A 26,150-nucleotide genomic window follows, 5' to 3' on the forward strand; every position below is an offset into this window, starting at 1 on the left:
TTAAAAAGAGTGGATTTATTATTAGCTTACCAATTTGGAGTATTACTGCTTTCCTGACCTTCTTTTAAAGGAACAGTTCACTCAAAAATGAAAATTAGCTTTAGACCATCACTTCTGACCAGAATACCATGATCCACAATAATGCTTCCTCCATTGTTTAGGACTTATTTAACTGTTTTTGCTTGTAAACAGTGCTTAATCTGTGCATATCTCTCTCCTGATTCAGTTTTTACTGGAGAAAGCAATATTATGGATAAATAACTCATATTTTAGATGGAAGCAATGGTGTGTTAAAAGTTAAAAACCTCTTACTGATGGATTTATTACAGTCTTTTTGCTTCAAAAAAACTGATGAGCTGGATGTTTGTAATGGCGAATGTTACTTTTTATTTCAATGACTTGAGGACATATACAACAAGATAATCCTTCCATCATTACAAATATTATTTGGTGCACCCAACAGGTCAAGTCAACGCAAACCAAATAATTTGATGCAGTAATAATTCAATAATATAGCAGCAGGGGGTCAAACTAAACGGCTGGTTTATTGTGATGCCAATTAAATATCATTTAAGCATTCAAGCTAAAGATTGTTCCCATTTTCATTTTACACCATATTACAGTGTAATATTAGGTGATCTACAGAGAATGATTTTACACCAACCTTTACAGATCAAACACGATTACAATCATCAAGATCACAAATTATAATAAATAAGACCAACATGACAGGAAATAAATATACACCGACTCTGTAAGGAACAAATCATAATGGCTGGAATTGTGACATTCAGTGTTATAAGAAAAAAGAACCTTCAGCTTTTGCACGTGAAACAGGAATAAAAAAATCAGAAGGTTAAACTGAAAATTAGAAGTCAAAATGGTCATGTTTTATCCACAAAATACACCAGATGTAATTACAAAGGTATTTAAATTAGTCAAAATACATAAATGTGCCTTTAAAATGACTTCATAATAATGTTAGAAAAAAATAAACTTGCTGGTTTAGTGTCATCATAGTGGCGTCACATCTACAGATTCATTTGATCTTCCTGATGATCTCAGATTATTAAAAACCCCCAGAAATACATCTTAACATTGTTGCTTTTAGCTTAATTGGAATAATGAACAGGTTTCATTTGGACATTCAGATGTTCTTGTTTGCATTCTTTTGCCAAAGTCTTTTTCATACAGTTCTGAATCAGAACACTTATTTAAACTGATGGGGCTTTAAATGAATGGAGGCTGTTTTTATGAATTTCTCTCTCAGTTTTTAACATCATGAAGGTTCATTCCTGGTGTGATGAGGTTTGAGCAGGAGAACTTGTGTTTAGGGAAGCATTCTCAGTTTGCTGTTCCGGTGTATATGACTCAGATCCAGAACTGCTAAAGGTCTCTGATGCCACAAGCCGACTGTCCTCTAATGCACCTTGACTATCAAAGTCCTCCTCAGAATGAACAACAGGAACTTCATTCTCCACATCAGCCTCTTCTTCTGAACCTTTCAAAGATGCTTCTGTGTTCAAAGACTGACATCCCCGGCTCACGAGATCTTCATTATGTTGTTCTGATCCCCTCTCAGGAGGACACACAGGCTTCTCAGAGTCACAACAAGCAAGGGTTTTACACCGTGTGCTCTCTACAGGCTGGATACTTTCTGCTGGATTACTGAATTGTGGACTTTGTGAGACTGAATATGTGCGGTTGAAATAATCTCTCTCTTGGTTCAACTCGACTGCCACGGCTTGACACTCATCTGAGCTGAAATCTGTGCTGAGTCCAGTGTCTTCTGTCACCTCTTCTCCAGTAACAATCTCCTCATCTCCTGCTGGAAAGAGTTGACACTTTTGTTATTATTCTTTATTTAAAAAGTATAGATACTTTATATAGACTAATAAAAAGTTAAATTAAAATTTCTTTCACATGTAAGAATTTTGTAAGGATTTTTTTTAGAATTATGTGTGCGTGCTTCTCCACTTGTCTTTGAATGAAACGCTTTGAGCTTATGCACCCAAGTCTTTTCCAAATGCAATTTAGGGTTAGGGTTAAGTCTATGAGTATTACAAAATTAATCATAACTACAAATTTAACAAAAACATTTGGATTTGTACCTGTAATGTTTAAAGAAGTCACGAGACACAAAAGTGTACTGTATAGATGTAAAGTGCCAATTAGTGTTCACTAGGTAGTAACTTACCCATTGACTCTGGTGTCAGATGGACTGACTGTTCTGTGGTGAACTGGACATGCTGAGAGTCACTCAGGACAATTACGGCTTTCCTTCCTGTAAAAAAGTTCAAGGCAATAAATACACAACTATAACAACAAGTGAAAGTTATCTGGTCAAGTTAACAAGCGTAACAGAGGTAGAATTGGTTTGAAAAGAGTGCAGAAAGGTATAAAAGGCAAAAAACGACATTGAATAAAAAACATACTCCCTAGTCCGAGAGACACATTGTAGGTGATGCCTCCAGAGAGGGTGAGAAGAAAGAGCGAAAAGCAGAAATGGGAGAGCAATTGAAAGTCATTTAAAAAACTGAAATAAGCAAGATAATATATATTATGATACAAAGAAACACCCATTACACAAATGTAAAGTGTATTAGAGCAAACATTAAAACACCAAACTATCATCAAACAATCAAAATTAAGAAAAAAATAGCAACTGCATAGAATGGACATGATGTTTACCTGGCAGACTCCACAACCCAGACACCTCTAATGTTTTCAACTTTCGTTCAAGTTCTGCAACCCGGTTACCCAGGATCCTGTTTAAATACATGGAAACCAACAGCTACATTTCACTTTTTATCACTATTCAGTATGGAAGGATATTCCCGACAATTTTCAAAAATTGTATTTTCAGTTGCATTTTCCATATCTGGACGCATAACTTGACATAATCCAAACACAATTGCAAATATCGCGAACGCACAGTGGCTGCCAAATTTCAAATGAAAAAGAAGAGTCCATTTGCAACTATTTCCCATATCTGACGATTTATGAGCCTGTCATATTTAAATAGCAATATTAATTACTTTGTCTACTTTTTCACTCTCTCTGCATTGTGCATGTAACCTGCCAAAACTCAACTGCAATCGCAATTCCTTTTGAAGGAATATTCTTCCATAATTCTGTAAAAATAAGAATGCTATGGCTTAACTTGCATCTTGGCAGGATTATTATAATTAACAAACACCATTATAAACACTTTTGTTCATTTAAATAAAGCCATAAGATAAAATACAAAAAATAACAAACTAAAGAATGTTAAATGTTGCCTTAATAAATTAAACAAAACTACATTAAATAAGATGAAGCACTAAAATTACAAGCTAGAAATAAATAAGAACTAAAACTGAAATAATAAAAATATATTAAACCTAAATAGTAACATAAAATGCAATAAAAATAGTAACATAAAAAAAAAAAAAAAAAAAACTAATAAAAAATAAAATGCACATTTTACAACAAAATTTCAATTTTTTTTACTAAACTTAAAAATGAAAATATAAAAATAAATGCAAATCTAAAATATTAATAAAAACTATAATAGCATATGTGACCCTGGCCCACAAAAGCAGTCTTAAGTCGCTGGGGTATATTTCAATAGCCAAAAATACATTGTATGGGTCAAAATTATCCATTTTTCTTTTATGCCAAAACTCATTAGGATATTAAGTAGAGATCATGTTCCATGAAGCTATTTAGTAAATTTCTTATCATAAATACATCAAAACTTTTTTGGTTAGTAATATGCATTGCTAAAACTTCATTTGTTTTGCACCCTCATATTCCAGATCTTTAAATAGTTGTATCTCGGCCAAATATTGTCCGATCCTAACAAACCATACATCAATGGAAAACTTATTAATTCAGCTTTCAGATGAGGTATAAATCTCAATTTCCGAAAATTGACACTTAAGACTGGTTTTGTGGTTCAGGGTCACATATAAATAAACCATTTGAAAGTAACACTGTATCTTGGGTGCTTTCCAGCACAGACAATGAGATGATAGTTGTCAGTGATGTAACATACTTGTTGGTTTGCCGTTGATGCTGAATGACCATGTTCTTCTCATGGATGGTCTCCAGCAGAGCAGTGGCCAGCGACTTCAGGTCACTGATGGACTGTGAAGTGACCGGGAGACTGCAGCCATTCTCCTCTGACAGCAACAGCTCTTGTACTGGAAACATATTAGCCGTAATTTAGCTTCTGTGTATTTTTTCAAAGAATTGTGAATTAATTAAAGAAGAATACTGGTAAAGAACGGAATTATTACTGTCTGGATTCTGTAGACGTCTTGTGTGGTACCTTGTTTAGCAGAGAGGACTCCTGTCAGAGCACTGCTGTTGGACTTGCCATACACTTTACAATTCTTCTTGCTTTCCAAAGCACTCTGAAATAAAACACATTAGCATATGACCAACAATGAACTTATACATAACTAAAGTGCATTAATATGTTGTGTACATATCAATTTGGTCGTATGTGTAATAAATACCTTGTACTTCATGATGTTTGATTTGAGGAGGTTGACCTCCTCCCGAAGCTGCATTAGCCGCTCATGCAGATATCTTAAAAAAATATATTTTGAAGACTTTAATATGATATACAGATAACCCACAAAATGACTAGATAAATAGCACTACTGATAATATTTAGGCACCAACAAAACCAACTGGATATGTTAAAACGGCCATATCAATGCCTGTAATGCCCCCAGCAGACCAGCAGAGGTCAGTCTCACCACAAACCTGATCATGTTCCTAGAGTCACATTTCCTTTCGTATAAATATATCCATTAATCACGTAAATAATCAAAATGACATTTTTAAGTCATGTTACTGGGGTTTTCTCCCTACCTGTTACATTGAAAATGCCTGTCATGGAACACCAATTCTAAAGTTATTTGTTGTCAGCTAGTACCTTAGTTTAACATATAGACATATTAAAAAAAGAAAAATGACAAAAGCTTTACCTTTAAAATCAAAACAGAACATCAAAGTATTAACAAAACTATAATAGCATTATATATCTAAAATATCAGTTATTTTGGAATCAGAATGTGATTTATGTGTACTAAAATGATACATTTCTGCATATATGTTAATTAGTGTGTGCTTGTGTGAGTGTGTACTTGTTTATGCAACATTTGGTCCCCACAAGGATAGTAAAACCTGAAATTTTTGACATTGTAGGGACCAGCCTGCGGTCCCCACGAGGGAAAAAAATAATTAAAAATAATAAATGATGTTTATCTGAAAGTGTAACAATGCAAACTTTAAGGGTTCTGTAAGGGGTAGGTTTAGGGTTAGGGGATAGAAAATATCATTGATCGGTATAAAAGTAATAGAAGTCTATGGAAAGTCCCCAAAAACAAACGTGTGTGTGTGTTTACCTCCTGCTACCGCAGCAGTAGATGCTAAATGTGTAGGTGTGTAGATCCTGAACATGGCAACACTGACCTGTTCTCCATACACAAAGCATCTATATCCAGGATGCGATTCTCGTGGCTTCCCAAGATGTGGTTAATTTCCAGGTTTAGTCTGTGAGCTTTCTCCTGATAGACATTACGCTCTGCTCTCACGTCCAGTAATTCATCTGTGGCTGCCTTTAAGCTTTGTTCCAGTGCTTCATTCTGCAACACCATAGGGTTATGACACAGGACAGATATTGCTTTTTACTAAACTATTGTCTCAGTGTTTCATTTTTCTATGACACCAGTGTCTATAAAAACTGTGAGACATGACACACGGTGATATTCTTGAGAACAAAAATGTGTGGAACGCCAAGAGCAATGCACCTGTTCTCGAGCTCTTTCTAACTGCTGAACGAGATCTTCTCTCTCATGGGCCGGAAAGTGACGAGTCCCTACCTCTTCGTCCCCTAGACGCTGCTTTGCAATGGTCATCCTCAGCAGCTGTGGGATGCAGATATACCATAATATATGAACTGTTATCAATGTGTTTGATTACACATTTGACCTTGCAAACATCTGCATGGGACTGAGTCATGCAAAGTCATCACCTCTGTGCAGATTGGAACCCATACCTTGTTATCACCCTGCACCTCCGCTAAACGTTGCTTCAGTTCTTTCATCTCCTCGCTCAGCTGTTTGTTCTGTTCTCGTGAGTCTCTCAGTAACTGGGCCAGATTGACCTGTGGCAAGTTAAATACAATGAACAATGAACAAATGATAATCAGGAGTACTGGGTTGAGTACTGCACAAACTACACATTTGTTAACACACATTTAGATCTCAGATCTGTAGTTTTATACATACATTATATAACAGTATAGTTAAGCATATTTAAATAGGTGATAAGCACAGACATACTTGGTTTCTTTTTTCAGGAGGCAGAGAAGGGTCGCCATCCTATTAATGAAAACATTAAAAAAAACACTTTATTATAATAACAATACCTCATACTTCTGCTTGAGTGTTTAATTAATTTAGAATAGAAATACATACTATAAGCTCTCTGTACTTTTTCTTGAGCCCTTGATGGCGTTCACGGAGCTGGTTTGCCATCAGTTTAAACTGATCCCTTTCCTGCTGGCAGGTGTCCAGTTCTTTTGATAAGATCAGCAGTGCCTCCTTCTTACTCTCCAGCTTTCTCTTGCATACCAGGAACTAGGCACACAAAGAAATCAACAGGGTTGTTAATGCTTCAATTCAAAGCATTAGTCACCACCACTGCCAGAAGAGGCAATGATCAAAGTGGGTGTAACGGAGCCAACGAGACGTGAGGCGTACGGATCCATGTGCATGCTTTTATTAAACAGAGACGTGGTCAAAACACAGGCAGGGTCAAACATCAGTTAACAGATATGTTGAGGACAAGACACAAGAGTATTCCGAGGGCATGCGTGGGTCGTCGAATGGCAAACAATATCCAAAGGGTTTAGACAAGAGGGGTAATCCGAGAACACAAGCAATAGTCCAAGCAGGGGCAAACAGAGTCCAAACGGAAAGGCAAAGGGTAAATCCAGGAAACACGGGCAAGAATCAAAACACTAGAAAACACACAAGACAAGGCAAGACAAGGCAAGGCAAGACAAGACAAGGCAAGGCAAGACAAGACAAGACAAGACAAGACAAGACAAGACAAGACAAGGCAAGACAAGACAAGACAAGACAAGACAAGGCAAGGCAAGGCAAGGCAAGGCAAGGCAAGGCAAGGCAACTAAGTGGGCTCCGTAGAGTAGCTATCGCTAGGAGAGTGATATATGCTATACAATACTCAGCAATGACAGAGAGGAAGTCCAAGGCTTATAAAGCGTGTGTGATTGTGTGATCAGCTGTGTAATCAGAGCAATGTGAGATTGGTGACAGCTGTGTCGTCAGTGTAATGGATGATGGGAATTGTAGTCCAATGGTGAAAATGCAACAGTGGTGTAGTGCAAGAGTCCATGCGGTGAGCGGGTGACCTCTGGTGATGAGTGAACGAAAGTTCATGGACCGGATTCATGACAGTGGGTTCTTGCATTGTTTTTCAGCAAAATCACCTAAGCTTTCCCCCCCATTGCCTCCAACTCATAAGTCTCGGTTAGACTTTATTTTAAGGTGTCCTTGTTACAGTGTAATTACACATTTAATTACTGAGTAATATTAATTAATTACATGTACTTACTATATGGTTAGGGTTACTTGCATGTAATTATGCATAATTAATTGTTATTATAATAGTAAGTACATGTAACGTGTTACAATGACAACCTAAAGTGTAACCAACGTCTCTTTCAAGATAATATATACATTTTTCCCCTGTAAGTGAAAATATTTCTATTGGGACTTTTGCTAAAATGCTGGGAAGTTTTCATAGAAACCAGAAATGTCAATACAATAAAATAATTACCCATAATGTACAGGTGCATCTCAGAAAATTAGAATATGATGAAAAAGTACATTTTTTCTTGTAACTTATTTCAAAAAGTGAAACTTTCATATATTCTAGATTCATTACATGTAAAGTAAAATATTTCAAAAGTTTTTTTCTTTTAACTTTGATGATTAGAGTTTACAGCTCATGAAAGTCAATAATCAGTATCTCAAAATATTAGAGTATATATATATATATATATATATATCCTAAGATCAATCAAAAAAAGGATTTGCAGAACAGAAAAGTTCAAGTTCTTTAAAGGATGTTCATTTACGCCCTCGATACTTGGTCGGGGCTCCTTTTATAGCACAAACTCCAGCATCAGTGAGGTGTGGCATGGAAGTGATCAGCCTGTGGCTCTGCTGAGGCACTATTGAGCCTTCAGCTCGTCTGGATTGTTGGATCGACTATTTCCCATCTTTCTCTTAAAAATATCCCATAGATTCCATATGGGGTTCAGGTCAGGCATGTTGGCTAGCCAATCAAGTACAGTAATATCATGGTCAGCAAAGCAATTAGAAGTGGTTTTGGCACTGTGGGCAGGTGCTAACGTCCTGCTGGAAAAGGAAATCAGCATCTCCATAAAGCTTGTCAGCAGATGGAAGTGCTCTAAAATCTCCTGGTAGACTGCTGCATTGACTTTGGACTTGATAAAACACGATGGACCAACACCAGCAGACGTCACGGCCCCCCAAATCATCACTGACTTCGGAAACTTCACACTGGACTTCAAGCAGCTTGGATTCTGTGCCTCTCCAGTCTTCTTCCTGACTCCAGACCTTGATTTCCAAATGAAAAGCAAAATTTACTTTTATCTGAAAAGAGGACTTTGGACCACTGAGCAGCAGTCCAGTTATTTTTCTCCTTAGCCCAGGTAAGATGTTTCTGTTTCAGAAGTGGCTTGGTAGCCCTTTTCCTGAAGACGTCTGAGCGTGGTGACTCTTGATGCACTTACTCCAGCTTCAGTCCACTCCTTGTGAAGCTCTCCCAAGTGTTTGAATTGGCTTTGCTTGACAGTATTCTCAAGCTTGCGGTCATCCCTGTTGCTTGTGCACTTTTTCCTACCCAATTTCTTCCTTCCAATCAACTTTGCATTTAATGTGCTTTGATACAGCACTCCTTGAACAGACACCCCTTTCAGTAATGACCCTCTGTGACTTACCCTCTTTGTGGAGGGTGTCATTGATTGTTTTCTGGACCATTTCCAAGCCAGCAGTCTTCCCCATTATTGTGGTTTCAAAGAACAAGAGATACCCAGAATTTATACTGTATGGATGTTCATTAATTGAAACTCAAATGTAAATATTCTAATATTTTGAGATATTGATTTGTGACTTTCATGAGCTGTACGGTCTAATCATCAAAATTAAAACAAAATTTTTTTTGAAGTGTTTTGCTTTACATGAAATTAATCTAAAATATATGAGTTTCACTTTTTGAAATAAGTTACAAGAAAAAATGAACTTTTTCACCATATTCTAATTTTCTGAGCTGCACCTGTACTCTTTTAATTTATTCATTTTGGTTAATTCCAGATGTTCTACGAACTGTGTGTTCTGTATGTTAATAAAACATTACTTGAAGGCCAAAAATAAGAAATATGATTTCAATTTACATTAATTCTATATGTTGATTTTAGTGGTTTTACCCTTTTACTGAAGTTAGATTATGTATTACTTATTATTATTAACAGTACATATTATTATTATCATCATTATCAATATCATTATTATTAACATTCAGCCACCTTGGAAGTTTGTTAAAGGCCACTAACGGTTGAGAACAACTGATATAAAGAAATAAATCATACTTTTAAATTAATATAACCTTTGAAAAGGTCAACCAAACCTTTGAAATTACTAAATTTGTCAATGCACTTGAGAAGGGGCATTAAAGTTAACAATTTGATCAATATTTATTCAAAAGATTATGTAAACACACATTCAAAGTCCATAGCAGCCTGTAGTTGTTATGGGTTTAAAAGTTCCTTAAATGAAAACATACAGAAGACTTTATATTTCTTTATTATTGATATACTTCTAAATTGTGCACATACATGATAGTTAAAGGAACACTCCACTTTTTTTGGAAATAGGCTCATTTTACACCTCCCCAAGAGTTAAACAGTTGAGTTTTAACGTTTTTGAATTCAGCCGATCTCCGTGTCTGGCGGTAGCACTTTTAGCCTATTTCCAAAAAAAAGTGGCGTGTTCCTTTAATGTACTTTGAATGACATGCTGTGATACTACACCACTGTATTTTAAAATCATTATTATTATTTTTTATTATTTCAATTCCAGGTCCAAACTGAGTTCAGCGCCGTTCATGGGTCTTGACGTAAAAGGATGAAGATTTAAGTTAATCCCTCCGCTGATCGTGTGCCAGACCTTCTGCATTGTATTTATTAAGATGCTAGGCATTTACAGATGTAATAAGAACCATGTCACCTTTATTAATCGATAAGAACGAGCGGTCTCGAGAAAATGACAACACAACACGGTTACAGTAAGAGGATTTCACGTCTCTGTAAATCAGCTAAATGATCTGATACGTGCCATTAAACTTTACACACATCATTTGGCTAATTTAATCGAAACCCACATTAAATGGTTAATTTCAGCATCCTCTGTAGTGCAGTGCTGATAGTATGATTCGAGTCCATACGAGCGTTTCCTACCTCGTTCACCAGACCCTGCCAATCACTTTCGCTTCTTCTGGAAGGATTCATTTTCGGTCCGAGAATATTCTTAAAAAAAAATCTGTCAATTACAAAAACTTCTATTGCATCTATTGCGACGAGGATGAGAGGATTACATGTTTCAGGTTTCATCAACATCTCGTAGGCTACATCATTTCCGGCTGGGATGATGGCCAACCGCAGCGTGTCGCTTTAAACAGGGACGCCAAGTGCTACAAAAAAAAAGCCAAAGAATAATAACAGATGTTTAATGAAGCTTCTTACGTTAAGTTATACGATTATAACAAACCCGTGGTTTTGCATAAATCTATAAATTGTTGTTGCAAATTAATTTATTTTGCTGCAATAGACTTCTGTTGTTTACATTGCTGTTGAACGCAACCCCAAACTTACAACGAATTGACTCGATTATCATTACACAATATATAAAATATAATGTATTCTATTGTACTGAAGTGCAATGAACAAATTTATAGAAGTATCGTTGCTATTAGTAAATGGGAAAAAATGAAACATGCTCTCAGTTTGAAAATATCATACAAGGCAATATTTTAAACGTCCACTAATTTTATATAACACAGCATATGCATAATGTAAATAATAGAACATGCACATAAAGCACAGCAGAAAGAAATATATAGACGGGCCTCTAAATACATGACATCTGTGATTACTTTGAATGGCTTGTGACATTGTGCTTATCAAACCTAAGGGCTCTGTCACAAAGAATGATGTTGCTGACTGGCTAGTAAAGTGATCTTTGTGAACATAAGCAATTTCTCACTGTCAAGGAGTGAAGTGTCATCTGAAATGTAAGTTTTAACATGCTTCTTTCTTGTTATGTCCTGTGTTTATGTTAACAATATGTGGAACAGTGATGCATTGAAGACAATGCTAAACTGGCTAAACCATTTGTCAGCTGACTTCCTTGTAAGAAACTAAATATATATATATACAAATAAAAACAAACATGAATGAATAGAAGATGCTGTTTTATTATCAATAATACATTTTCAAATGTACAATACTCGGCCAGCTACAGTAATATAGGATTATCTTCTGTTAAAAAAAATTAATGAATAAAAAAAAAATCTAAGGCTTTCATTCATCAAAGGCAATAACACTGAGGGTCTCTACTGAATAATATCACTACTCTGCACCAACAACATGCTTGCATAAAGTCAAACCAGCTCATTAGGATAAATTAGCTTGAAGCTGACAAGTCCATAGTCTTTTGGATTGAAGCCGGAGCACCTTTGGTGAGAAATTATTTAAAAGGGCCCTGATATAATCAAACAGTCAGGTATTTTCAAGGTCTGAATGAATTAAGCAGCAGAGCATTATTTATTTCAGACTTTATAGAAAATGTTGCAAGACAGACGTGTGCACTGGGTTTTGGCCTTTTTGTTGACGAAAAATTACATTCATAAATATTAAGGTTACTTGTAGACGTATATTTAAGTTTTATTTTAGAATTTGCCCAGATGCAACGAATAACAGCACATGCCTCATTTGCTATAATCCACTGAAATATGTTCAAAAACATTGGTTTTGCCTTTGAAGCTGGTGGCCAGCACAAAATCACGCTGGTCTGTGGACAGTGCTGTGAATGAGCGTGGCCACTGAACATACACATCCCTGAACTTGATAAATTTCTGGTTTTCCTCATCCCACCTGAAGATCTGGGAGAACGAATAATCACTGCTCAGAATCAAATAGTGCTGGTCTTTGAACTTGATGGGCTGTAATACTGTGGCGCCACGTGAAGGCAAGCCTTGTACTTCCTCAAAGTGTTTGCCTGTCCACTTCATGACTTTTGAGTCACCGATGTAGCAGGCGAGCGCAAGGTAGGAAACATCATTAATCCTAAAGGCTTTCACGCTGACAATATCGTCCATATTTGCTATCTCATCATGTAGAACAAACTTCTGGGAGCTCTTGTTCCATTGGTAGATAACAGGAACCTGGGAACGGCTCACGAGTATGAGGACAGATTTGCCATCTAAATCAAAGAACTCTGCATCGGTGTCACGGAACCATTCATGAAGGAACTGGTATGGGTAGAAACCAGTTTCATTCCACTTAAACAGAGTTGTCATTCCAGCTTTGGAACTGTCTACAATTAGGAAGAACCAGTCATCTCCAATCTGGAAGACTTCAATGTCATTCGGCTTGGACACATTAAGCATTTCAACTGCCTGAAACTTGGTGAACTTATTCTGTGCTTGCTCATATTTGTAGACAAGGGAGCCATCGAAGAGTTGGGAGACAATGACAAATGCCTGCTCGTTGATCAGAACAGACCGGCATCCAACAACAGACCGTCCTGAAATATAATACATTTTTAAAAAATGAAATCATCATCTATACTCTTTCATTTTTATGACATATGACAAATGATTATGGAGTCAAACCTGTGATGTTATCAAAAGTCCTGAATTTAGTCTCAATATGATCCCATTCCATGATTATGCAGCTGTCTGAATTTGGAACTGCCATAGCGACATATATATCATCTTTGTGAGAGAAGATGTCTGCTGACATTGATTGAGTATTCACTATTTGGTGCTGAACAAAATCTGAAGGGAAAAGAACCAGACATATGGAAGCACATTCATTCATTGTCACTACACAAGTGTAAACATATCATATTTTTTTCTTCACACCTTTTCACTGCATTTATCAGGACACTCAATGCAAAAATTCAACATAATATCTGACATATCTAAGCAACAGAAATTTAGCTACCTGTGGAGACACACTTGCTGTGTTGTTCTGGGACATCCTTTAACAGGACGCCCTTCATGCCAGAGGGACTGGTACAGTAAACATCAGAGATTGTGGCATTGGATCGTTTCAACCACAGCATCAGCCACATGGACTCACAGTCACAATGGAACATGTTCCCTCGTAGATCTCTGTTTATTTGACATGAAATAATCAAAACACTCTAAAAATTCTACAAATAAACAAATTTATGTGACTGCAATATTATTGTTTCCCAGCTATTTAGCATGAGTGGTTGTCTTGGTAATGATGATTACATGTGCACATTTGTAAACAGTGAGCTGAAAAACTCACAGTTCAATCAAAGAGCGTAGATCAGAAAAAAGACCCCTGGGTAGTGTTTTTAAATTGTTGTTTGCTAATGATCTGTAAAAACAGAGGAAATGAATCAATACAAATTAACAGAAGACTTTACGCAAATGTAATATACAGTACCTACATATATTAGATTTACATATGATAAATATATCGTCATGTGAAATAAAAAACATGAAACCTATTAGAAATTGGAACATTTGGACGTATGTCAAGTAGCCTATATCCATCCTAAAACCTGTCAATACATGCTATGGAAATAAAATATATTTTATAAAAATAATTTTTTAAATTATTAAAAATATATATAAACATTCAGATTTTTTTGTTTAGAAGTTTTATATATCAGTAAAATATATTGTTGACATATATGGTTGCTGCAATACCAGAGAATGTATGTGAAAATTATATATCGCCTTGTAGGTAACATACATGGCAATATATTACATTTCCATTTGGTTATTTATACAAATCAGGATTTTTAGGGACATTCCAGAGTACTTTATAATACAATTCAAGACAACAGCAATATATCACATTATGTACTGGCCATCTGATATAAAATATTAAACAAAAATATATATTTCTTAATTAAATTATGAAACCAACCAGAAATCTGTCTAAATAAATACAACCTTGATTTGCTCACTGTATGTCATATACTTACAGATGTGTAACATCCCGAAGTCCTCTGAAGGCATATTTGTTTATCTCTTCAATCTTGTTACCTTCAATAAATCTGGTTGGAGAAATAAAATAAGTCAAAATAGCTATTAAAAAAAGTACTTCAGCCAATAACTCTGCAGGAATATTGATAAAGTGGTCCAGGCATCCAACAAATATATCAGTAATATATACTGTAAAGAAGTGAACATTTTTATCATTATTTAAAATCAATAATAATACTTACAAATACTCAAGATGAGGAAGCCCTGAGAATGCATCCTCCTTGATTTCAGAAAATGAATTAGAACTAAGGAGACTAAGAAGAGAAAAGATGCCAGAATATGCCAGAAAATTTGAAAACATAAATATGACCAGCATAACAAAGAATGCATGGTATTCTACGCATCAGTGTTTTATAGTGCAGATAAACAGGTACATTTATAAAAAGTGATGCAGCAGTCACTTACAGTAACTGCAGTGAGGGCATGAGCGAGAACATAGCCTCCTTGATTTCTGGGAAACTGCAATTGACAATACTCCTAAAACATAAATTGGCTATAATAAATGAATAAATATGACACTAGTTTATTTATTTTTTTGTACAAAACACTACGATGCACGTTCAGTTTCGAAATATAAATACAGGTCATATCCTACTATGTCTGATAAAATTATAAACATTTTCGCTAATAAATTGTTAGTCGAACATAATATCACACTTACAGAGAGTTGATGTCGCTCGGTATAGTCCGTGGGATGAGAGACGAACCGACGCAAATGATTGAATCTGTCGTACAAGTGCATCCTGAAGGACATTTGAATATTCGCTTTGATCGGGACAGTTGAAATGAACAAACGAACAGTAAAGTTACCAAAAGACACTTTCGGATGGAAGACAGTTTATCGTTCGTAACATCCATGGCTTTGAAGCGGAGTCGAAAGCAAACGCTCCCGTGTCCCCTGTCCCGCACAGCACAGTGAAATGCAGCATGAAGGACTGACTTCAGAATCAGCAGCAGCTCTGATGCAGTCAGTGCTTTTAGACTGTCCCATTAGAGGAGGCATCACGAGTCCAAAACAACAATAAAAAAGCTCAAACTAGGCATGTAACTAATAGATCATACCACTGTTTGTTTGTGTTTGTACTTGCCTTAAGATGCTTTTAAAACGTGCTAATTATATTGTTTTATCACACCTTTCCTCTTTGCTGTTAACTGAAATATGCCAAGTTAAATGTCATGTCAGCAAAATTGTTGCAATTCTTCTTTTGTTTATGTGGAGCGAGTATGAAAATGCACAAATTATCTTGGCAATGAAAACAAGTAGAAAATGTGGTAATGACGCAGCAGTTCTTTGAATGAATGGCTTTTGTGTCTTGTGTATCAGTAGTCACTGACTAATGCACTTTACATTTACTGTAGGCCTAAATTTACATTAATATGAGCTCAAGATGTATTTACTTTGTCTATTTCCCTACAGATTAGATGATGCTGCCTAAGTTACAACAATTTCTCTGGCAACCAGTAATAAACAATAGGCCTATATGACTGCAAATAATGGACTCTACAGTATGCATAGCATGAATCATTTAGAAGCAGATCTGATTTCAGCATGTAAGTGCTTTCCGTCTATGTGACTGGGGGAGGTGCTTAAATTGATGACAGTGAAATAGCCTCCACTCCTACAATAGGTCACATTTAGGCTACTGAAGTACATAAGTGGTTTTGCTCTGCACAGTTTAGCTCCAAATCACACCTGCTTGGAGGTTTCTAGTAATCCTGAAGACCTTGATTAGCTGGATCAGGTGTGTTTGATTAGGGTTGGAGCTCAACTGTGCAGAGCTGTGGCCCTCCAGGAATCCAGTTTGAGACCTACGCTAGCACACCTAATGCACCAATAAAAAGATTACAATGGATCCATCTCACTCAGCGCGTAAAAGAAGCCTGAAATCACTAACAGATAAAACATCCTGATTAAAGAACACTTTCCTTTAAACAGCTGTCAGAGTGTTCAATAAACATCTATATTTTAGTATTTGATTTTTATGTCGATTGTACATTCCATTGTTTAATGTATATAGTACTGTACATATCACCAGTAGTGATTATTGCATATTGCCAAACAATAGCCTAATTCATAGAATTTATTCTGTTATTAATTTTTCTTCTTCACGCCATACTATACCATGCCATTCAATAAATAAATATTATCATAAAACGACTTCAGACTATCCATTTCCCCAACGTTTTCCCAGCTCATCCTTGTCCACACGCTCCAAACACCTCAAGAAGAAAATTCCAGAATGGAATCTTCATTGTGGCAGAGAGAGGGCAAAGGCGCGTGCCTGATGACGCAGTCACTCTTTTTGCCGAGTATCATGGGAAAATAACATAGCAGGCTAGCACGCGCAGGAAGAGGGGAGAAGAGCCGACACCTCCGCGTAACGAAACTCTTCCCGTGCGTTATATTCCTCGTTAATCTCCTCGAACAAGTCTAAACCGGCGACCAGAAACTGCCCAGCGTATTGTTGTTCACGGTTGTTGTTTGTTTGATTTGGCGGCTTGTTGGATATTTAGCGCGTGTCGCTGTCGAGCGAGTTCGCGGAAGAAGAGGTGGGTAGTTAAATTTACCTTTCATAAACCACCAACGTTACAGGCATCCTCCACTCTTTAGTACACCAAATAGATTTCGTATTTGTATCAAATGACTCCTTGTTTTGCCCTAGCTGAAAATCAAGAAAAAGTCGATTTAAATAGACAAGGCACGGTTTGAAGCCGGTTAAGTTTAGAGGGGACCGTCTTTTCTGCCCGCTAGCCTTTATCATGTCTCTCACCTCTTATACGGATCTGTATATCTACTCTTTGTGTTTACATTAGGTCAGCATCGTTCCTGCTTTAGATAATAAAGCCCATCGAGATTGCATTCAGAAGATAAGCGGAAAGTTTTCATCAAGCGAGGTTACAGTCGACGGCGGTGTAAATATGAGTTACAAGCCGATCGCCCCCGCACCCACCGGCTCCAACCACACTCCACCAGGTGAGTTTCATTGTGCTCTCTGTTCATTCATTTCTCGTGCACATTCATATTTTCTCCATTTCATATATTTTTTGTCCATCGTCTTTTCAAACGCACCGTTTTAATCCTGGAGAAAGGGGTCAGTGAACCTACTGTAAAAGAGGTCAGAGACACGGATAAAGGGGGAGGAGTTAAAGGAGCTAACGTTATAGCCATCTGTCTCGCTCATTACATAATAAATGTGTGGTATATTGTGCTGTGAACCGCATCCTATCGCGTTTATGTTTAAAAGCTGATTTCTTAATCATTTGCGAGTGTGCCATGCCAACACATCAGTGCATCTAATACTGGCTGTATTTTACCTCACTTCCTTTCATACAAACACTGGGTGGCGAGATATCATTGGTCGAGTTTGGCCTTTTGACATTTCCTTGATTTGTGATTGGTCTTCCTCTTGCTCTCTGGTTTTAGGATCATGTGGCTCATCTCCATCACTGGCCTCCTCTTCTAGCTTTAGACCAGCATTTAGTGACTTTGGTCCACCATCAATGGGCTTTGTACAAGTAAGTTAATTTTCTGATACCAGTGGCCTTTTAGATAAATTTGCATACTTGAATTATGAAGATAAATGCCCCGAGGGTCTGTTTTACAAGTCTTTTTTTTTTTTTTTGAAGTTTCTTATGCTCACCAATGATGCATACATTTGATCAAAATACAGTAAAATACAATAAAAACAATGATATTTTGAAATACTAAATTTTTTTTTTTTTATTATTTAACTTCCTGTGATGGTAAAGCTGAATTTTGAGATATAGATATATTACATTATAAAAATCCCCCTTATTGTTCCTGTAAAAATGGGCACAGCCATTTGTAAATTTTATGCGTCTTGCTTCTGGTCTCATTCGCTTCCAGCTATTTTTAGCTGTACAAAATCACTCGTTTTGCTGCTTAATATTGCACATTGGTGTCTTTCCTTATTATTTTAATGTATTATCTTCGTTATGAACACACTGGTTTGTAGTGCACGGTTTTACTGTTTACCATACATTGTAATTCTTCTCGTTATTTTCCTATAGCAGCTAATGAACCGGAAGTCTCGTCTATAGGCTCACTTCCATGTTGAAGAATAAGGTGAATACACCTCATAAAATAGGATGCATATCACTCAGACATCTCTTGTTTTCTGTAGCCTGTTAAAGTATCCCAGGGATCTACCTATAGTGAGCTGCTCTCCATCATTGAGGAGATGAGCCGTGAAATTCGTCCTACCTATGCTGGCAGCAAAAGTGCCATGGAGAGGCTGAAGAGAGGTACTCCAAACCCTTTGGAATAAAGTGCATGCAGCACATTTGTAACAGACTGTGACGTTTAGCCCCCTGGAGAAATGTGAACCTGAGGGCAGTTGTGATGGTGTTTTCTGCATTTTTCAGATCTGTGTGAGATCAGACTTGCAATGTTTCTTTTGTCAGCACAAAGACGTTCTTACTAAGCTACCTTTAATAGGCTGTGGTGCTTGTCACTGATGTATAATTAATATAGAAAAAGTGGTGTTCAGAATATTTTAAATTACAGTAGCCATTAATTACAGTGCCACTTATTTGTACTACAGATAATTTCTTTAAATTATATTGCAATTAATTATTGAAGTTGCACTATATATAAAAGTTGTAACTTCTAATGCCTGATGTGTAATGCTTATTTTAGTGTCTATTTATTGTATACATCCAAAGACAGCATTTTGCAATCAGTGCTACCTGGTTCATTAGTAAATAGCCTGTCAATCAACAAAAATACTTACAGTAGTCATTTTGCACATTTGTATGTTAGAGCTTAGTCTTGTTATTTGGATAAATGTTTACTTGTTTGAAATGGCTGATACGTGTTTCTGTCTTTCATCAGGTATCATCCACGCGCGTGCTCTTGTCAGGGAGTGTCTAGCGGAGACAGAGCGAAGTGCTCGCACATAACATCCACACACACACCCTCCCTCTGGTACTTGTCTCCCATTGTTCGGTTCCTCAAACATCTCTTTGCCAAGCTATTTACAACACCACATCTTTCTATCTTTCTTATTGACCTTTGCTCATCATGCATAGCTATCTCCCCAACATACACCTCATGTAGTTAACGCGATTAGCATAGACATTTTTTAAGCCCAATTTTTGCAATTCTGTATTTAAATAAAAAACAAAAACAGTCTGTCAGATTTATTTCCACTGAATGCAAGAATTGCTTTTGTAAAATGGGGAATAAGTGATTTTCAAACTTTATTTGGCCTCAGGCACAACATATGCAGAATAGTTGCAACACCTATTTAAAAAAATTTGAAAATAGCAATTTATTTGTAGTGACAGATATAACTGACAGTTACATTAACACAACGTGAATGAATATATGTTTTTAGTTTCAATGATAGGGATGTGGACACTTTTACATGTGCCATCACAGTGTTACCATTGTGTCTTTCACTAACATATTGAAATATTAAAGAAATTAGAAGGCTTATGAAATATTAAAAATGTGGTATACATAAGACAATAAGGGTGATAGCAATAAAAGTTAATAAACATGATAAATACAAAAGATTAACATAAAAATTGAGGGAAAGGGGGATATAGTCAAAGAAATCCTATTTATCCAGACTAGCATTTTATCTTCAGATTGTCTTTCAAGTTTGGTTCGTTCAGACTACCCTTGTTTAAAAGCAGGTTTCAATCCGTGACCATTTCTATCAGCTATATCCAAAGACTGAATATACAAGGTAACAAGGCAGTAAACTGGTATTTACCCATTTCTTGTTCACAGGAGATGAAGATCCCATTAGCAATTCAATGAAAATGAGCACTTTTCAATAAATGATGGGTTACTCCAGGGATAAATGGATGAATTTAAGTGCATTTAAAGCTATGCAGTCCTCAATGGTATATCAGTTTACTAATAAAACATGAGGAGGTGATAAACAATATGAACTTGTGAGGGATGAATTTATCAGAGAGTATGTGCTCCAACTTGACAGTGGCCTAACTGCATCCATATAAATGTAAAATCGGACTTTCATCTTTGTTTCAGCCCTAAAAAGAGAGGAAAATAGCATAGCACATTACTTAACTGAGCAGTGTTTGTTTATCAATATTCACTCATTTCGATTCTGTTTTTGAGACTGAAATCAAACTAACCGTGGAAGCTGCAGCAGAGGCTTTGCTGCTGTAGTTGAAAAGGTTTTTGAAGCGTCCCTTCTCCTCTTTCTGTTTTTCCCGAATGCGATCCTCCATTGCCCTCAACTCCTTTGCAATTGAGGTTTCAAGTGATGGGTCTAGTTCAATCACTTTGGCAAAGTCAGCTCTTGCCTCTGCTTCGTTCCACACCGCTGCATGAGCCTTCCCTCGTTTCAAAAATGCCTTCACATTATCTGTGAGAAAGACAAACAATGAGTATGGGCATCCGTAATAGAAATGATAAATGTTACTCATGGTGGGAGCACGCTCATGCTAAGTCTGGTTTAAAAAAATGTAGTATTATTTTTAGTTAACCTTAACTTGTTTGTAAGGTACGTGATACTAGTGCAGCCTTTTATTAACCTAAAAATACTGTAGAAGTTAAAATAAGCTTCTTTGAGATGCCTAGCTGTAATTACAGCTAGACTTGTAATCAGTAAACAAAGTGGGTTGTTATAAAGAATTAAGGCTTAGGGTTATGTGAGTGTTGTAATTGTTTTGATATTTACCATCGTACTTGTTGATGATAGAAGAGCAGTGGTCCAAAACCTCATAGTACTGGCCCAAAAGATGCTTGCACTGGCAATAGTTGAGGAGGAGAGGAGTGATCATGAGATCTAGTTTGATCCATTGGTCATCACCAGGACGCTCCTATAAACAGAGAATATGTTTACTCAACTTTAAAACCTTGAGGAATATAATAATACACTTTTGTCGAGGGATGCACAATAATGGTTAAACTGATAATGATTTTTTTTTTTTTTTTTGCTGAAATTATAATCATGATTATTCATTACGAATGGTATTATTTAGGACATTTTTAATAAGCACAAATCAAGAGAATGTCAGCTCATAAGCAGTATTTTTTTTTACCCCATCTAGTTAAAGAAGTCGTGGCCTAATGGTTAGCGAGTCGGACTTGTAATCCAAAGGTTGCGGGTTCGAGTCCCCGGCCGGCAGGAATTGTAGGTGGGGGAAGTGAATGTCCAGCGCTCTCTCCACCCTCAATACCACGACTGAGGTGCCCTTGAGCAAGGCACCGATCCCCCAACTGCTCCCCGGGCGCCGCAGCATAAATGGCTGCCCACTGCTCCGGGTGTGTGTGTGTTCACTGCTGTGTGTGTGCACGTTGGATGGGTTAAATGCAGAGCACGAATTCCGAGTATGGGTCACCACACTTGGCTGAATGTCACTTCACTTACCTGCCTTATTATAAACATTAATTCTCTAAATTATAAACTCACAAAACCTTAAAAAGTGAAATATTAATTCCAAATGATTTCAATGTGTCGCTATTAAACAACCTTGAACTGTAGCACAGAGGTTGTGTAAATGCATGTACTCAGCTACCACAATTAATACCATTCGTAATGAATATTGCAATTGCAACAACAAACGCAAGATTCATATTTGGGATTTATTACAGTTTGTAAATGAGAAAGTTCGCTCACAAATTTAGCTCAAGCAGCCTTGTAGAGGAATGCAGAGTGGCTATATGACACTTTCATTTGAGCAGAATATCTAAATGGAAACTGCTTAAATCTAACATGTTTGTCTGTGTTTTCAGATCATTAGTGCTCTCTATCAGGCCAGACAGAGCATGTGCACATTGTTGCCAATTTGGGAGATTAGGTAAAACACTGGGAGGAAAACATTATCTATTTATTTGAAAAGGTCTGATTGGGGGATCTAAACTCTTATCATCTGGCAACCCCAAGCATGAACTTTGCACTGACTTTTACTGGACTTTAAAGTGAACTCAAAACTTTTTTTCTTAGTCCACATTACATTAACACTGGTGTTTTTAGTAAGCCAAATAACATGAAAATAATATTATTTTGATATTAGAGGTAATGATAACAATGATAATCCTATATTAAATGGTTAATCAAGACAGGAATATACTACTATTATAATAAAACTGCACTGTAAAAATGAATATTTCATAAGTATATTAATTACTTAACAGTTGTAAAATCACAGTACTTGTGCCTTATTTTCTCACTTGCAAGCGTTAAAAGCAGAACCATGCTTATTTTGGCAGAAGACCTCAGACTTCATTACAAATCAAGTGAACTGCTGTAAACAGCTGTCAACAAAACATTAGGATTTATGCAACCGTGAAAAATTGAACCTGGCGCACACTGCGTTCCCAAGCGATGAAGTTTACTGCATTTACTGAGAATCATTTACTGAGAGACATTAAAAACACCGGAGGATCGTGCACATTAATTCAATGGCATGCTTCACTTTAAAACGCAGAGCATGTCAGACCATAAGGGTAGAAATAATTTTGCTTAATTTTGAAACTGGCAGGACAGATTCACACTCTAGGTAGTTACTGAGAACCAGTCATTGCTCAGCAGCTATTAAGGCTAACCTTCATCTGTAGGTTCTTCAGACAAGCTATGGCATTGTAGTACTTCTCAGAAGCTGCTGAAATATCTCCACTCTTGAAGAGTGCATTTCCCTCCTCATGGATCTGTGGTATGGCCTGCAGTTTCTCCTCATCTGTCATTGCCCATATTTCCAATTGGTAGGATCCAGTGGGCAAGACCTTGGGAAGATGAGAATCAGAATCATGAATCAGCGTCATAAAGATCAAGTGGGAATTACCAACAGCTACTTTGTAATTTAGTATATTTGTTGTGAAATTAGTAGAAAATTAAAGGGATAGTTCCCCAAGATGATATATATACAAGTTTCTTTAAGTGACTGAGCATAATATATTTTTGGAGAATGTTGGTAACCAAATAGCTGACAGTAACCACTGACTTCCCTTGCATGGAGGAAAAAAAAAAAAGAAAGTCGATGGCTACCGCCAGCTGTTTGGTTACCAACATTCTTCAAAATATCTTGAGCAGAAAAATGAAGCACATACATTAGAGGTTGAGTAAACGATGACGATTTTCATTTTAGGTTGAACTATTCCTTTACTGGCTTCCTGTTAGTTTTCGTATCGATTTTAAAATTCTCATGCTTACTTATAAGGCCTTGAATAATTTGGCTCCTGAATATTTGTCAGAGCTTTTAACCCCTACACACCTACACGTGTTCTACGCTCCTCTGAAGCTGGTCTCTTAACTGTTGAATCAACTCGGCTTAAAACTATGGTTGATCGGGCTTTCTCTTCATTGGCTCCTAAATTGTGGAGTTCCCTGCCCTCGGAGATTAGAAATGCAGAATCTCTTAGTGTTTTTAAATCGTCCCTTAAGACTTACTTTTTTAGGGTAGCTTTTATGTGATTACTTTGTGTTTTATTATTTTGGCCTTGTATTGTTTTATTTTATTTTTATTGCCTGTACTCTTGTGTGTATCTTTTTTACTTCATATTTGTATTTGTATGTAAAGCGCTTTGAGATGCTACTTTTAAAAGGCGCTATATAAAAATAAAGTTTATTTATTATTATTATTTAACACCTTAAAATGCACATAGAACAGATGTGAATTTATTTATGATGCTGTTCATGTAGTTATCAGAGCTCTCTGCCCACTCTCCTCCAAAAATGAGATCATGCTACTGTTTCTCACCTCTAGCATTTCCAGAGTAAAAACTAGAGGCTGAGGATTGGCCTGCAACTTATCCAGATCGGGGTGACCCATAGAATGATGCGAGTGAGCCTGAGCTACTCCACAGCAGTGTCTCTGTCCCTCCAGTGGGTCTTTTCCATGGCTGATGTTGCGTAGTGACAGAGAAACCAGTGGGTAGAGAGCTGTGTGCTATTACAGTATAGAGAAAAAAAAAAATCAGTACTGAGTCAAAATAGTATCAGAAAGAATAAAACATATGATTGTTTGTATTTATTTACATATGTGATATTTACATGTATGTAATATTACATATGTAGTTATGTAGAAGACAAAAGAATGAACTGACAGACAGGTCACTGACCTTAACATCACAGGTGAACTCAGCAATTTCCCCCTCTCTCATGGTGGTAACCACTTGCTCCCACACAGGAAGCTTGAACTTCTTCCCCAGTATGAGCTCCATAGGTTTACTGTGACCTCCCATTGTCCTAGAGTCATCCAACACAGTGCCATCACAAAGGCTTGTGCGGTAATGAAACTTCACCTTTCAGGAGAGAAAAATACAAATAATTCATTTGGTTATTTATTATAAAGCATTTTATGTATACCTCTGGTATTTGTTGCATTATGACATTTAGTGTGATTGAAATTCCCTAAAGTTAAATTTTGAGCCCAACAGGCCCTCAGTGCAACAACATTTGTTTACATTAAATGTTACCCAGATATGCTAACTCTTCATTCGATTCAGATTTTGTCTAAACGTTAAAAAAAACTCATATATATTACATTTTACACTACTGTTATAGGCCTATGCTCCCTTGCCTTCGCCTCAAGCACCACAAGGCACAGAGAGAATGTTTATTTCATGTCAGGCAGGCTTTACAGGGTTAATATTATTGATGTAGTCAGTGGTTATATATGGGGTACGTAGCTTTCAGCTGTCACTCAGAAGACATTAACCTTTTTCTCCCCTCTCTCTGCCAAAAATGCAAACAGACAGATATCCTGTTTGTGAAACTGCCTTCATAGAGTAGCATCAGGTATCCCTCCCGATGCTTAGCTAACGGCTAAATCTGAATACCTAGCGTCTCCATGTAAAAACAGGACACACACCAGTTGAAATATTTGTTTTAGTATTGCGATATATGCATGACACATTAAACTGAACGATTTTGGGACTATTTTCAGTCGAAATCAAGCCCATGTTATGCGTCAAAACTAGCGACTCCAGCTAGCTCTGAATTCGACACGTTAAACCATAACACATTTATTGGTCGACTTGACTTTTCATTACTGTAAAATGTATCCAGTGCGTTACACTAAGTTACCTTTGTTCCATTGGGAAACGTTGAAAGTTCTCCTTTTCCGGGAGAGATGACTTTTTTCAGAACGCCGTCGTCTCTGAGCTGTATGTCAATTTCCTCCATTTTTACTTGGATTTTTCTGGAAGATGTGAAAGAGTGTCGCTCCGTTGAGTCTAGAGGGCGCTGGGTTACAGTAAACAGGCTCCACTTCTCTCTTCTTCTTCAGTTTCCGTGGGTGTTTGGCATACAACTGTATGAGGTGCATTACCTCCGCTTGCTGGCTTGGAGTGGGGTTAACATTGTACAGGCAGAGTGGCGTTATCTCCTGATAAACCTTATCTGTTTCAGATATTGCATTGAATTAAAGCATTTATCAGATTAATTATTGTTTCTTCATTTCTATTTTTCTTTGTTATTCTCCCTTTACCAACATTTATTTGAATGTTCCTGTTTTCGTCCTCCAACTGTTTTTCATCTCTCCACATGTTGTTTAATTCAAAAATCCATTTTAATCTTTTTGTATTTTACTTTCATATCAACTTTGCTTTCCATATGACCTGTTTCTAATGTCTTTAAAGATGATCTTGAGACAGAACATGCTCTCAATGGTTTATTTCACTCAACCCACTGTAACACTATTAGGATTACCATTATTTTTCCAGTGTATACTGATAGGTTGTCTAAAAATATACACTGTGACTTTGGCATTAAAATCTGGTACTGTGA

General features: G+C 36.7%; 4 protein-coding genes across 5 annotated transcripts; 1 reads left to right on the forward strand and 3 right to left on the reverse strand.

Annotated features, from left to right (window-relative positions):
* Nucleotides 1-366: 366 nt before the first annotated feature.
* LOC306872555 (coiled-coil domain-containing protein 149-B-like) lies at nucleotides 367-10,768 on the reverse strand. Of its 2 annotated transcripts, XM_079421162.1 has the most exons (13): nucleotides 10,568-10,768; nucleotides 6,477-6,638; nucleotides 6,342-6,380; nucleotides 6,056-6,163; nucleotides 5,808-5,924; nucleotides 5,470-5,642; nucleotides 4,506-4,578; nucleotides 4,316-4,400; nucleotides 4,040-4,187; nucleotides 2,692-2,768; nucleotides 2,436-2,468; nucleotides 2,198-2,284; nucleotides 373-1,828 (listed from the first exon to the last, which is right to left on the reverse strand). In XM_079421162.1, exons 1-13 carry the CDS (start codon nucleotides 10,724-10,726, stop codon nucleotides 1,290-1,292), a joined length of 1,800 nt encoding a protein of 599 aa, XP_079277288.1. In that variant the 5' UTR covers nucleotides 10,727-10,768; the 3' UTR covers nucleotides 373-1,289. The 2 variants fall into 2 exon arrangements, with proteins under 2 accessions (XP_079277289.1, XP_079277288.1); XM_079421163.1 differs by lacking the exon at nucleotides 2,436-2,468 and having other exon boundaries at nucleotides 367-1,828.
* Nucleotides 10,769-11,564: 796 nt separating this feature from the next.
* LOC306872169 (leucine-rich repeat LGI family member 2-like) lies at nucleotides 11,565-16,051 on the reverse strand. Its single transcript, XM_079420614.1, has 8 exons — nucleotides 15,080-16,051; nucleotides 14,824-14,895; nucleotides 14,601-14,672; nucleotides 14,358-14,429; nucleotides 13,670-13,741; nucleotides 13,337-13,506; nucleotides 13,003-13,167; nucleotides 11,565-12,914 (listed from the first exon to the last, which is right to left on the reverse strand). The coding sequence occupies exons 1-8, from the start codon at nucleotides 15,274-15,276 to the stop codon at nucleotides 12,097-12,099; spliced, it is 1,638 nt and encodes a 545-aa protein (XP_079276740.1). The 5' UTR covers nucleotides 15,277-16,051; the 3' UTR covers nucleotides 11,565-12,096.
* A 663-nt stretch (nucleotides 16,052-16,714) lies between these two features.
* LOC306873290 (cyclin-dependent kinase 2-associated protein 2-like) lies at nucleotides 16,715-19,887 on the forward strand. The gene is made up of 5 exons (XM_079422477.1): nucleotides 16,715-16,968; nucleotides 17,233-17,392; nucleotides 17,843-17,934; nucleotides 18,564-18,684; nucleotides 19,274-19,887. Exons 2-5 carry the CDS (start codon nucleotides 17,338-17,340, stop codon nucleotides 19,339-19,341), a joined length of 336 nt encoding a protein of 111 aa, XP_079278603.1. The 5' UTR covers nucleotides 16,715-16,968; nucleotides 17,233-17,337; the 3' UTR covers nucleotides 19,342-19,887.
* LOC306873288 (AH receptor-interacting protein-like) lies at nucleotides 19,527-25,715 on the reverse strand. The gene is made up of 7 exons (XM_079422475.1): nucleotides 25,449-25,715; nucleotides 24,482-24,664; nucleotides 24,121-24,309; nucleotides 22,970-23,146; nucleotides 21,099-21,240; nucleotides 20,551-20,783; nucleotides 19,527-20,445 (listed from the first exon to the last, which is right to left on the reverse strand). The coding sequence occupies exons 1-7, from the start codon at nucleotides 25,545-25,547 to the stop codon at nucleotides 20,440-20,442; spliced, it is 1,029 nt and encodes a 342-aa protein (XP_079278601.1). The 5' UTR covers nucleotides 25,548-25,715; the 3' UTR covers nucleotides 19,527-20,439.
* Nucleotides 25,716-26,150: the final 435 nt, after the last annotated feature.

The sequence above is a fragment of the Barbus barbus genome (assembly GCF_936440315.1).
Source record: "Barbus barbus genome assembly, chromosome: 7".
NCBI classification, from domain to species: Eukaryota; Metazoa; Chordata; class Actinopteri; order Cypriniformes; family Cyprinidae; genus Barbus; species Barbus barbus.